At 45.1% G+C, this 13931-nt stretch overlaps 1 protein-coding gene across 1 annotated transcript in view; it reads right to left on the bottom strand.

Annotated features, from left to right (window-relative positions):
- Window positions 1-536: 536 nt before the first annotated feature.
- The window catches only part of YIPF1 (Yip1 domain family member 1), a 35589-nt gene continuing 22194 nt past the window's right edge, over window positions 537-13931 (bottom strand). Inside the window, exons 9-10 of the mRNA XM_059063417.2 lie at window positions 11425-11556; window positions 537-1088 (exon numbers count right to left, since the gene is read on the bottom strand). Of these exons, the coding sequence (XP_058919400.1) occupies window positions 11467-11556 (90 nt within the window). The 3' untranslated portion in view covers window positions 537-1088; window positions 11425-11466. The remainder of the gene's footprint in view (window positions 1089-11424; window positions 11557-13931) is intronic.

Below are 13931 nucleotides of genomic sequence, written 5' to 3'. Positions count from 1 at the left end.
GTATATTTGAGGTGTCACTGGGTTCTCCCTTTCATGGTCTCTAGCCAGGAAGTCACACCACCTTGAAGAGGCACTCAAAGGGCACTAAAAGAATTTCCTAAAATCTGTATGTCAAAATAGGTTATAGGTAAGCATGTTCCTTAAACACACTGTTCCATGCTTAGAGGAAGAAAAATTCGGATGTCCATTTTAACCCCCACACTCCAACAGCTAGCACATTAAATCAGACTCCCAGCAACCTCCGGCAGGCTGAAGATAAAACATCAAGGAAGGGCTTCCCTGGTGGTGCAGTGGTTGGGAGTCCGCCTGCCGATGCAGGGGACGCGGGTTCGTGCCCTGGTCCAGGAAGATCCCACATGCCGCGGAGCGGCTGGGCCCGTGAGCCATGGTCGCTGAGCCTGCGCGTCCGGAGCCTTGCTCCGCAGCGGGAGAGGCCACAGCAGTGAGAGGCCCGCGTACTGCAAAAAAATAAACCAAAAAAAAAAAACCATCAAGGAAGAACCTGAGGTCAAAGTCATGAAGTGCAGACACAGACATTATTATTATTTTGTATTTTGTATTTATTTTGCAACCATTAGGTTCAGTTGCCCAGAGTCAGGTCACCAAAGACAAATTTTCAGCCTCCCAATGAATCCCAACCAAAGTTCATGCTGTTTGGCCACTTTAGGATGGCAAGGGGCACAGAGGCTCACCTAGGTGATCTGTACACGATCCAGAGAAAAGACACCCGAGTTAGGATGGATCCGTTTCAGGGATTAAGGGTGTACCTAACGTGAAGCACACCCCGTGACCATGAGAGGCAAATGCAGGGCACTTGAGCAGCCTCACCCATCCCCTCATATTTCTCTCCAAACCAGTGCACAGTCACAATGACAACTGACAGTGAGAGAGAAGAGCTGAATGACACGTCTCAACTCAGCAACATTTAATTTTTGTTTGTTAAATAGGTGATTAGGCTTCAGTGTGGCACCCCCCAGATGTTGGGGGTTGGGACCATTCCATCCATTTTCCTGCGCTTTGGTCGTTCTGCTTTCTTGCAGTGGATGTCATGTCCAAAAGAACCATACTCCAAAACCCACTGATGAGAACTGAAAAACAAAAAGAGTAACCTTCAAGATCAAGATGCCCCCGGACAGAAAGGATTGAGAGATATAACTTCAACCCCAGAGCACTCTGCCTCCACCAGCTCCCTCAACTTAGAGCTTTGAGCCCTGATTTATAGGCTCCACGGAAGACTTCCTGCTGGAGAGGAAATGACATTTTTTAAAGTTTTCCTCTATTTCTTTGGAAACCCAATGACTTTCTCTGACACACATCCCAAAGCTACCTTCAGCCATCCTCCTTTCTCTCTTCTTTGTGACTGATCTGTGTTTGGTGCTAGAGGAGGAAAGAGAAAAGTAAATATCTTTTTACATAAAAAGACATAAAAAGATTTGGAAAGTGAGAGCTGTTTGTGGTTGCTGAAACATACGGTTATACAGGGGACAATGGCAGGATATGAGGCAGGACAAACAGATTAGGGATGGATCATGGCAATCCAGGCAGTTTAGGTTTTCTTTAGACAACAGGAGGCCAAAAAAAAAGTTTGTAAGTAGAAGAGTGACGCAGTCAAAGGCACAGTCAGATTTATAGATTTTCAAAGACCTCTATGGCTACATATAGGATGGATCAGAAGGAGGAGAAGAAAAGAGACAGAGAAACCCATCAAGCTCTTACCATAGTCTAAATGTGAGATGATCAGGTCCTGAACGCTGGGTACGGTACTGATAGGACAGATTTGAGAAATATTTCAGAGGTAGCATAGACAAGTCTTGCTGACAGATAAGATGTGGAAGATAAGAGGGAGGAATTTACACTGATGCTGAGGTTTCTAGCTTGGGTGACCAGGTAGATTTCTTAATTTATCCAACAAATATTGATGGAGGACTCACATGCCAGGCACCAGATACAATGAATAAGGCAAACAAGGTTCTCTCAAGAAACTTACAGTCCAGCAACGGAAGCGACAGAGTAAACAAATACATAAAACATTACTTATGTAATTACGATCATAAGGTACCATGAGAGGGTATGATAAAGAATCTAACCTAGTCTGAAACCAGGGGCGGTGTGGATGGTACTGTCATTCACTGAGACAGGAAAATGAAAGAGGATCTGGTTGTTGGGGGGGATGAGTTTAGTTTTGAATATAATGAATTTGAGGCATCTGTTGGTACACCTAGTTAAGGATTTGCAAGAGACGGGAACTTGGAAAAAGAGGCTAGAGATACGGTCAAATCCAGGGGAGATTAAGCAATGTGGCAGAGAGGGGTTCCTAATGCATGGCCTTCCCCCTAAGAGAATAAGCCAGGCCTCCCTGGCGACCTCATCAGGGGAAACAGCACAACCAGTCTCAGCATTTAAGCACACCATGAAGGTGAGGCTGAGGCAGGGGAGATCTGCCTAAATGCACTGGCTCTAGAAAAGGGAAAAGTTGCCAACAAAATAGCTGTGAAAAGTGGTTAGAGAAAGGTGGGTGCTGTAATTTGTTGGAGTGAAAGAACCTAAAGTCCTGATTGGCCTTCTGGTAAACATCGGCTCTGGTTTCTGAAATGCTAAGGAAAGATAGGGACAAACCAGCCCACAGGGCAGACACTAAAGATTTATTTTCATAAATATGGAAAGATTTGGCCCACAATGTCACCATCAGCCAGGGCTCCCTTGCCACTTCCAGGCCTAAGACCTGGGTAAGGCCTTCCTGGCCACTTCTGGCTCCCCACCATGGTGACCCCCTGTGCCATGCCCTACTCTCTTCCTGGCCCCATCCCTGCAACCAAGCCTGGACAGTATCACCATTGCCTGATCTGGGGTGTTCCAATCAGAAGTTCCCAAAGTCATGATTCTCTTTTTAACTCAGCAAGGTCTGCTAGTCTGTGTGATGCAGGAGATATAACGTTGGGCTGTAAAATCTGGGAAGGTAAGAACCTAGCTCCATTGTTCACCGGTAGCCCAGCACCTAGCACAGAGTAGGTCCTCAATGAATGAACAAGAGTTTCCAAATAACTTTGCAAATGATCCCAGGCAAGTTTTGAGTGCCACATGGTATGTGTATAACCCTTGCTTGTTCAAAATCAAGCTTTCCCCAAATGCCTGCTGAGTGCTATATTGGTAAATAAATCTCTGACCTCAAGGAACTCTCAGTCTATGAAGTTATGGTTAATAAGAAAATGGCCACAATAGAGAAACATACAAAGAACTGTAGCAGAGCCCAGAGAAATAAGTAAGTAATATTACCTGGAGACGTAAGGCAAAAAAACATCACCAAGGACAGAGGATCTGAAGTAGGCACTGAAGAATAAATAGGAAGTTTCCAAGCAGACAAGGGAGGGAAAAGCATAGTCCAGAACTTAAAAAAAAATCTTGAAAGATTTTACTTATTTTTATTTTATTTTATTTATTTATTTATTTATTTTGCGTTACGCGGGCCTCTGACTTCTGTGGCCTCTCCCGTTGCGGAGCACAGGCTCCGGACGCGCAGGCTCAGCGGCCACGGCTCACGGGCCCAGCCGCTCCGCGGCATGTGGGATCCCTCCCGGACCGGGGCACGAACCCGTGTCCCCTGCATCGCCAGGCGGGCTCTCAACCACTGTGCCACCAGGGAAGCCCTTACTTATTTTTTTAAAATTATTTATTTTTTATGCTGCGCCTCACAGCTTGCGGGATCTTAGTTCCCCGACTAGGGATTGAACCTGGGCCATGGCAGTGAAAGTGCAAAGTCCTAACTACAGGACCACTAGGGAATTCCCTTCAAAGATTTTAAAGTAACATTTCCAGTAATTAGAGGTAGTTTGGTACTTTTACTACTAGATCCCTATAAGTGCACAGTGGGATAAAACAAGTAAGTACTTATGTGATAGCCCAATTCTATCATTGATGGTGTCAGTGAGAAATGAGATCCTCAGTACAGGAGAAAGGAGATATGAATATAAGATACAAGTACGAAACAGGAATTGGAAGTATCAGTATGAACTCACAACATATGTTCTATCAAGCAAACAACAATCATATTTCCTAGCTCTGAACATTGAAAAGGCCTGAAAACAATGACTAAGCCAGTTGTAGTGAGTACCACTAGCATCCAAATTGTGACCTGGAAATACTATTTCCCTGAATGTAACCAGGACTCCTTAGAGAAATGGCTCAGTCTGGGTCTGGGACAGGAAAAGTTCAAAATGAGCCTAGAACATTTGGTCATAACAGATAACAAGGCAGTTATCAGAGACTCCTAGGGTCGTGCCGACAGGACTCGGGGGCCAACCTGAAGAGGCTCCCGGTGGCCAAATACAGGACAATTTGAGCATCAATAAGCATAGTATTTGCAATGGACTGAAACTAATTGGTCATTGCTGCAGATCCTAGTGAGCCAACTACTATTTTGAAGGCAGGTAAATAAAGAGAAATAAATCATTCATCTTGCTTTTCTAATATAAACTGTATCACCGGAACCACACAGATGAAGGGAAATTTTTATTAAAGAAGTATTCTAGTAAATAAATAAAGAAGGAAAGATAGAACTGAAATATCACCATTTTGAAACCCCTACTGAATTAATGGGTCTAGGCATTGCTTATTAATGGCTACTAATATCAAAAAGACAGAGATAATTAGACATTATGAGTCTATGGATGGAAGGGTTTTATGGCACATATCAAGTAATCTTGCCAAAAAAAAAATCAATCTGAATCTGATCAAACCTTTAGATACAACCACCAATTCACAGAAAACAGAGGACAGAGATATATGTTAAATGATAACATGGAGAAATAATCAGCAAAATCCACAGTGAAAAACTATAGGATAAATGATTTTTCAACAAATAAGTGGCAAAGGGAAAGAGAAAGATGGAGTAGGACTCTAATTTAAAAGACATTTAAGAGGTACAACAGGGCTTCCCTGGTGGCGCAGTGGTTGAGAATCCGCCTGCCGATGCAGGAGACACGGGTTCGTGCCCCGGTCCGGGAAGATCCCACATGCCGCGGAGCAACTAAGCTCGTGAGCCATGGCCGCTGCGCCTGCGCATCCGGAGCCTGTGCTCCGCAATGGGAGAGGCCACAACAGTGAGAGGCCCGAATACCGCAAAAAAAAAAAAAAAAAAAAAAGAGGTACAACACCCCAATTGCAATATGAAACTCGAACACTGAAATGCATTTGATATTAGAGTTCTTTTTAAAAATATTTATTTATTTATTTATTATTTTTTTATTTGCACTGGCTGCACTGGGTCTTAGTTGCAGCACGTGGGATCTTTTAGCTGCAGCATGTGGACTCAGTTGCGGCATGTGGACCCTTAGTTGTGGCACGCAAACTCTTAGCTGCACCATGCAAACTCTTAGTTGCGGCATGTATGCAGGATATAGTTCCCCGACCAGGGATCGAACCTGGGCCCCCTGAATTGGGAGCATGGAGTCTTACGCACTGGACCACCAGAGAAGCCCCAAGAGTTATTATTTCTTAAGATGTGATTATGGTACTATGATTAGGTTTTGAAGAGTATCTTTCTTTTTTTTTAAAAAAGGTTGTTTTAGCCTCTTATTTAAAATATTTATTTTTGGCTATTCCTCATGGCTTGTGGGATCTTATTTCCTGACTGGGGATTGAACCCAGGCCCACGGTAGTGAAAGTGCAGAGTCCTAACCACTGGACCACCAGGGAAGTCCCTGAAAAGAGTACCTTTTATAGATATAGAATTTAAGTGTTTATGGATGAAATAATAGGATGTTCTATATTTGCTTCCAAATAATACAGGGGAAAGAGGTGGGGAATATATGGGTATATGGATGAGGCAAGACTGGCCATGAGTTGACAACTGTTGAAACTGAAAGAGGGGAGGGGTACATAGGGATTCATTATACTATTCACTCTACTTTTGTCTATGTTTAAACGTTTCCACTATAATAAAATAATAATAATAATAAAAGAATAAAAGAATAAAATAAAAAGAATAAAATAATAATAATAAAAGAATAAAAATTTATTGTGTTGACCCACTTACCATCCCAGGTTCTCCCAATTTTCCTCAAAGAAAGGGAACAAAGAAGAAAACTGAAAAAGAAATTGCCCAGGAACTGAAAATGGATTCTCTGGGAAGGGACATTTCCCGACATGGTGTGGAAAAGAATAAGGGGCTGTAGAAAACAGTGTTAGCTATGGTGTGAGATCATGCGGTTTGGACACTGTGTTAAAGGGGATTACAGCATTCATTGAGTTAAAGCTGATTTCAGAATAAAAGAACTGATGTGTATAAACGTAGTAAGAACATTTGAAGCTTTGGCTTATAAAATGAACTCTTGACATGAGTGAAAGGATAATTGCATATAAACCCTGTGTATCAAATCAGGAGGGTTTTAATTACAAAGGAGTCTCCTGAAGTCCTCTGCTCATCCCTTATTAAAGCCCTTATCACACTGCAGTATATTTACCTGCTGGCCGTCCTCCTCTGGCCAGAGCCACTTGTCATTGCCACTGGGAAGGCAGCCCCAATCTGAATACAGTCCTTCAGATACTCCATCCCTCAAGCCAAAGTAAGACTCACTAGGTTCACCAGGGTCCTGGCTCAGAGAAGAAATGGCATTGGCCCTCAGGTGATAAGTTAATATAAAACAGAAAGAACGAAGGAAGGAAGGAAAGAAGAAAGCCAGATGTTCTTTATAATGTCTCAATGACTTATGTAGGGGTAGCTTCCCTGATTACAAGTAATTGGAGGCTCCCTCCTGATCCTGAGGTTCTAGGGAAAGAAGGGGTTAATGCTCTCCCAGTAATCCCTTCCAGGCTAAGCCCTCCACTGCACAGATTTACATGAGGAAAATTATCTGTGAGATTAGAAGTCATTCTTTTCCAGTGAAAGCTGGAAGTCCACAGCTTACAGTGGGAGGCACAGCCAGCTCATAAATCTGCAGCGCTCAGGGCTCTGGACAGCCCTCTCACTGGCAAAGCGATCGATGCTTCTGCCAGGGAGGCTCCGAAGAATCTGTTTGTCACTCTCTCATTTAGAGACTTGATACCCAAATGGAGACACTGACACCCAAGTTTATAGATCTGAGCAAAGCCCATAGGTACCAAATCTGTGTAAATCAGGATGGGAGGTCTGCAAGGGCCCTAAGGGCCAGGATCTTCCAAGATGCCAGCTTCTGACTCTCTGAAGGTGTATAGCACCTGGGACACTTGGTCTGGAGACCTCATAACCAAAATGTATGGAAGGAACTGTATGTATGAAGTCTCAGCCCAGGAGCAGGCTGAGAGAGCCCCTCTCCAGGTTGATGTCAGGTATTCTGAGGCAAGGCAGAGAGCCAGGCAGCTGTGGCCACTGTGTCCGCCACCTCTGTCCCTCTGCAGCTGAGCTCAGGTTTTCTTGTTCTAGGAGATGTGAGCCCACAGTGCATCACTGTGTCTCAATGAACAGCCTACGTCTTCACTTTCCCAAAAGCCACGGGAAGTTGACTACTCTTTTCGGAAAAACGGGTAACTAATTGCTTTCTGCTCACGCAAGACCCCCTCTGTGAAGCCTTCCCCCAGGCCAAATGAGTCAGTGTTTCTGTGCTCCCACAGTGCCCATCCACTCACAACTTGGCCATGGCACTTCTCACACAGTCTGGCCCACCGCCTGGTCCTTATCTGGTGAGCTGTTTTACCCATGGACCAAGGCGCCTTGAGGCAGACTCTATCTGATTTTGCAGGTCCCCAGCGCCCAGCTCACAGAGGCCACAAAGTGGCCTCAAATAAACATTGAGTGAGGAAGTAAATTATGATCCAGGACTCAGTGAGCCAAGGCACTTCTGGTAAAAGCCCACATCCTGACTCTTGCCTGAATCTTACGAAGTCCCCTCCACCCACTCAATTAACGAAGCACTCGCCCTATCTGTGCTAGGCGGGTATTAAGCCAAGTCCAAGTGAAATAAGAGTCCCTTCCCCATGGACCTCAGATTAAGATCCATCCTGCTCTGGGGTCTTCTCTGCTAACACTCAATGGAGTCCACTTGCAGGATGAGCTGGACAAGTGTGCAGACAATTAATTTAACAGTAATGCAAACAACCTACCACGTGCTCATTCTAAGGCAGTGGGCTCCAAAAACAACCCACTGAGGTAATGAAGCAAAATATTAGAACTTCTATCAATATTTATTTTTCATCAAAAAATAAGGAAGTAAGCTTTAAATAGTTACTATATGGATTGACAAAAACAGTCTTTGTAAATGCCTCAAAAATAAACGTGTCATTAAAGGTGTGTGCTTGTGGCAGAGAGACTCTAAAATGGCCTCCATATGATGTATATGTATAGCAAATCATCACAATGTGCACTTTAAATATCTTACAATTTTGTCAGTTCATCGTCAATAAAGCTGAAAAATTAAATTAAATTAAATTAAAAAATAAAAATGGCCTCTAATGATCCTTGCCTCCAGGTATTTATGCCCTGATGTGTCCTGTCCCCTGGAGTGTGGGCAAGACTTGTGACTTGCCTCTAATCCAAAGAATATGGCAAAGGTGATGGATGTCATTTCTGTGATTACATTACATAGACGGTAACTTGCATCTTCCTAACAGAGTCTCTGTTGATTATCTCCATTTGTGGCTTTGATGAAGTAAAAGTCCTCATATGGAGGGGACTATGTGGCAAGGAACTGAGGGCAGCCTCCAGCTGATCATCAGCAAGGAGGCCATTGGTCTACCAGGCCACAAGGAACTGAATCCTGCCAAGAACTATGTGAGCTCGGAAGAAGATCCTTCCCCAGCCCAGTTTTCAGCAGAGATCCTGGGGCAGGCAACACTTTGAGTGCAGCCTTGTGAGAGCTAAGCAAGGAGAAGGAGGAGAGAACTAAGCAAAGCTACGCCCGGATTCCTGACTCACAGAGACAGTGAGATAATGAATGTGTGTTTTTTGAGCTGCTAGGTTTGTGGCAATATTGTTAGGCAGAAATAGATAATTAATACAGTCCTCAAATTCTTAACTGACAGGTTGTGCAATCAAAGTAGTGTGGAGACCTCTAGATTAGCAAAGTAGGTGTTCCCCACCCCCAAAAGAGCCAAAGGTCAGCAAGGGAGCCTGCAAGTTTTCGTGGTAAAAAGAACATCAGCCTAAAAAGTGGGAAAGTGGAAAAAAAACCTCAGGAATTGGTTCCCTAAGACCTGGGTTTCATTCCCAGCTCTGCCTCTAAGAAAGCCCAGCTTCCCTCATCCATATAATGGGGACAACAAGGCTGGTAAGAGCAGCCAATGAGAGTGACCTGGACAGTGTTTTGTAACATAGAATGTGATATACACGTTAGTTTGCTACCAAACCTGGCCTTGGGCAGGGCACTGTCCTCTACAATAAGGGCTTCCTTATTGTAAAAAGAGGAGGGAAGCCCATCCCATCTCCAAGGGCTCTGACCTTCGATTCTAGCATCACCTATAATGCGAAGAGAGGAAGCAGGGAAATCGGGCTCTGACATTTACAGTGGTTTCCTAGTCACGCCATTGGCCAGGATGACTGTCGCACCAACAAGGCAACTGAAGAGGCCTCTATTTGACCAATCACATCTTGTCACCTTGCAGGGTCGGCAACCTAAATTCCTCAACTAAGAGGGAAAAATCTCCATTTGTTTTACAAAAAGGAAATAAAGGGTGACAGTAAAGTCAGTAAGAACCACCAAATTCCAGCAGATTACTAACCCCTTTCAGAGGGGCAGCAGCTTGATTCTATTACTGAGCACCAACTATGTGCCAGGAGCTTTTATAAACATGATCTCTACTTTCACTATCATCTTATAATATAATACACACACAGACCTCACTTCATTGTTCTTCGCTTTATTGCACTTTGCAGATATTGTTCTTTTTTACAAATTGAAGGTTTGTGGCAACTCCATGTTGAGCAAGAGACTATTGGCACCAGTTTCCCAAGAGCATTCATCTCTGTGTCACATTTTGGTAATTCTTGAAATATTTCAAACTTTTTCATTATTATCCTATTTGTTATGGTGATCTCTGATGTTACTACTACCAGGACTCACTGAAGGCTCAGATGATGGTTAGCATTTTTTTAAGCAATGAAGTATTGATACTTTTTAATTAAGGTATGTGCATTGCTTTTCTAGACATAATGCTGTTGCATACTTAATAGGCTACAGCATAGAGTAAATATAACTTGTATATGCATTAGGAAACCAGAAAATTCATGTGACTTGCTTTAATGCAATACTCACTTTACTGTGATGGTCTGGAACCGAACCCACAATATCTCTGAGGTATGCCTGTAGACTGTATCATCTTCATTTCATAGTAAGTTAGCTGAGGCTCAGAGAGAGTCAGCCCCTTGCCCCAGGCACACTGCTAGTACACGGTAGGGCAGGGATTTTCATTCTGTTTGGCTCTAAAAGCCCTGGTCATTGCACCACACCCTGTTGCTCTGGGAGATAGCAGCTTGGGCAGAAAGGTCAGCCCATGATTACAACATAGAGTAAAGGTTCTTGGCCCACAGTGAGATCATGCGCAGAGTATGGCTTCAGTCATTCATTCCACAAACATTTACTGAGCACCCACTGTATACCACGTCATGTGGTGGGCAAAGAAGAAATAGAGAAATACCCATTCCTTGTTCTCATGGGGAGACACCCTAATACATGGAGGACAAATGGATGAATAAATGCGTGAACAAATGGATAAGCAGATAGACACACTGACAGTGAGTGACTGGTGTTTCGAGCACCACTAATAAAGTGATGTATAACATAGGGTGTAATGGGTTCACAGGTAAGTCATGACTGCTGGAAGGGAAGGAACATTTCAGACAACTGGATTGGCAAGTGCAAAGGCAGGATGTGTTCTGGAGATGCCAAGCAGCTCAGCATGGCTGCAGGCTCAGAACACGGAGGAGGTGGAACAGGGAGGCGAGAGACCGGCCATGGACGAACAGGGTCTTTTTCCTGTACTCTGACCCTCTGAGCTAACCACCAACAGTGGAATCATCAAAGAGGCCCAAGAACAAACTGGGCATGAGAACTGGTAAGCTTCGGAGAACTGCATGAGTAATTCAAGAGCGGTCACACTCAGGGTCTGAGGCCAGCCTGAGAAGTCACAGAGAAACTGGAGGAAACCACTAGACTGTAATCAAATGGAACAAACCCATGCTGTGCTGCTGGGAAGGGGACAGGGAGTAGAGGAGAGGGGATGCTGGGGCCAAAAGGCAGGAAACTCCTCTTAAAGAAGAATCTGAAAGCTCGTGTTTCCCAAATGTATAAAGCCAGATGAGTCTACTTCCCAACTGAAGCCTCAGCAAGAGGGACACACAGGGACATGCGCGTGCACACACACCACACTGAATCATGCAGACAGATAGAAGGGCCTGGCCCTCTCAGTGCTTGATGCTAACAGCAACAGGACTGATGCCCCTGCCCATTTTTACTGTACCTCGTAGCGAGAAGATGAAAAGATAATCTCTCACTTTCCCCTTTAGCTGGACTTAGCTGCTGCAACTGTTTGGTTTGGAGCAGCTGTGCTTGCTGGGAGATGGTCCATCTCTGGTGCATCGAAAAAGTAGGCCTGCAGGAAAAGGAGACCCATGAGGGTGGTGAATAAATAATGGTCCAGGTGCCTGTCCTAGACTCCATGCTGACAGTACCTCTGGGCTCTCGTGGCCCCTACATTTCCCCCACTGCACTGGTCATCACTGAGCTGTCTCTGTTTCTGTCTCTTACTCGACTGAGACTGCCTTTTAAAATTTTGCTACCATTAAGCACTTGCTACCTATGACTTAATCTTCATAACAACTCGGTGAGGTTGTTATCCCTACCCTCATCTGACAGACGAAGAAACTGAGGCTCAGAGAGGCTGCCATTCGATTAGGTGCACGTGGCAGCAATTGGTGCAGCCAGGATTCAATGCTTGGTCTTTCCGACTGCAAAGCTCAAGCTGTTAATCACCAGTCTCTCCTCCAAAGACCGTGTCCTTCTTGTCTCTGCGTCACCAGCCCCTCACACAGGGCCGGGCACACTGTGTAAACAATCAATACTTAATGAACTGAACCAAGGCAGACTGCTGCCAAACCAGTCGGCTCCCTGTAAAGACCTTTCAAAGAAAGTGCTAGGCAGGCTTTACCTCTTAATTCTTCAACTTGGAAATGAAAGGTTTGATAAGTGCTTCCACTCACCATCTACAATTTAACTATCAAAAATCAGAAGGAGGTGGAAGATGGAAAAACATCAGGGAGGATCTTCCCATCTGTTTCGGGGTCTGAGAAGCCTAACGTGAGCCCAGGAAAATACCAATCTCACTAGCCTTGAATTCGGTTGTTCGAAGGACAGGTGAACCCATTAGTAAATCAGGGACCACTGCCGGCACGTGACCCGCCCCTGGAGCCGGGGCCTCAGGAAGGTAAAAAAGATAAAAAGCCACCAAGTCAAGAGCCATCTCACCAGCTCTGCTCTCTATCAGCCAGAAGGGGGCGCCAACACAACACGCTGGAGTTTCCCCCAACATAATTCCTATTTCGAGTTAACTCTTCCAACAATCCATTTCAAAATGTTCCTAGCTGCAGACTCCCTCTAGTTTGTCACATCCCCTGGGCAATTCTAGTAGTTTTAAAAGCCTTCCTCCCCAAGGCCCCTTCCAGCAGCTGTTTTCCGAGGAAGGAGAAGAATGGTCCCTAACCCGAGCAGGGGCAGGGGCCATGCTACTAGCGTTGGGCCCCTCCAGTTTTCTTGCAGGGGCACTGAGCCAAGAAGCCCCCAAGATGCAAGAACAACGACTATCTTCCAGGTTCCTGGAGGAAACCCTCACCAGATGGAATAAGCCAGGAAGCCCAGCTTCTAAACCTGGCTCTGCTAGGAACTCGCACTATGACTTTGGACAAGTCTCATCTGTTAAATGAAAGGATTGGAAAAAATAATCCACGAAAATAAAAATAATTAGTTCCACAAACACTAGGGCACAGACCCTCTACTCGGAGCAGTACCACCTCAAACATAGGTTTGTGCATCTCCAAACATACCAGCCGAGGATGCAACCTCTAGTGCCTCCTTAGTCTCCCTGCCAGGTGTGTTCCAGGACCAACTTAGAGATCGTGTACAAGTACAAGCACCGAGGGACCCACAGCAGGTGCTGGGCTGTCATATGCTTCACTGCGCTACGGCAAAAACATCAATTCGTGTTCCCCAGGGGACAGTGAGAAGGCTAAGCTGTCTGGTTCAGCCAGTGCCCCTCAGCTCAAGTAACTCCCCTGCTGTTTCCTCTCCCTGCCTTTGCAGTGATAATAATTGTACATATCATTCATCCTTGTGATAACATCTTTACTTCTTTTTCTAAGTGAGGAGGTGGGGGTCCAGAGGGGTGAACTAATAAGCAAAAAAGCAGGGAGTGATGGAGCTGAGACTAAAACCCGTCTCCTAATGTCTGTTTCCGCCCTCTTGCATTGTGCATTTCCTCTGTAAGAGAAAGGAGGAGGCCATCTCCAGTGCGGACAACAAAACCCCAGACCCAGTGGGCCCCAGGCTAAACAAATGGTTCCCTTCCTTGAGGAAAGAAAACTGTGCCTCCCGTCCAAGAAGCAGTCCTACACCTGCGATTAGCTCCCTGCTCCACCATCCAATCTGCCCCGCTCACCTGAGTCCCTTAAAACTGAACAGGGCAATGTCTTTTCTCCTGCCTCCTTCTCTCCTCCAACTTCTCAACCGTGTGTGCGTGTGTAAGAAGTTCAGGAGAGAGATGGGAGATGCCAGGGAGCGGCACCAATGAAAGGGCACTGTCCCTAGAGTTGTGGCCTGGGACTGCTCTTACTGGGGCACTCGGAGGAACAGGCAGCAGAGTGGCCCTGGCAGTTTCTGATGACACAGTGCTCATTTAATAACTTCGTTACATCTGAAGGAACTATCACAGCATATGAAGGGCTTTCACAGCCATTTCACTGAGTCTCACAAAAG

The sequence above is a fragment of the Kogia breviceps genome, chromosome 1 (assembly GCF_026419965.1).
Source record: "Kogia breviceps isolate mKogBre1 chromosome 1, mKogBre1 haplotype 1, whole genome shotgun sequence".
NCBI lineage: Eukaryota > Metazoa > Chordata > Mammalia > Artiodactyla > Physeteridae > Kogia > Kogia breviceps.
The sequence above is the reverse complement of the archived record's forward strand: the minus strand, read 5'-3'. Positions and strand labels throughout refer to the sequence as shown.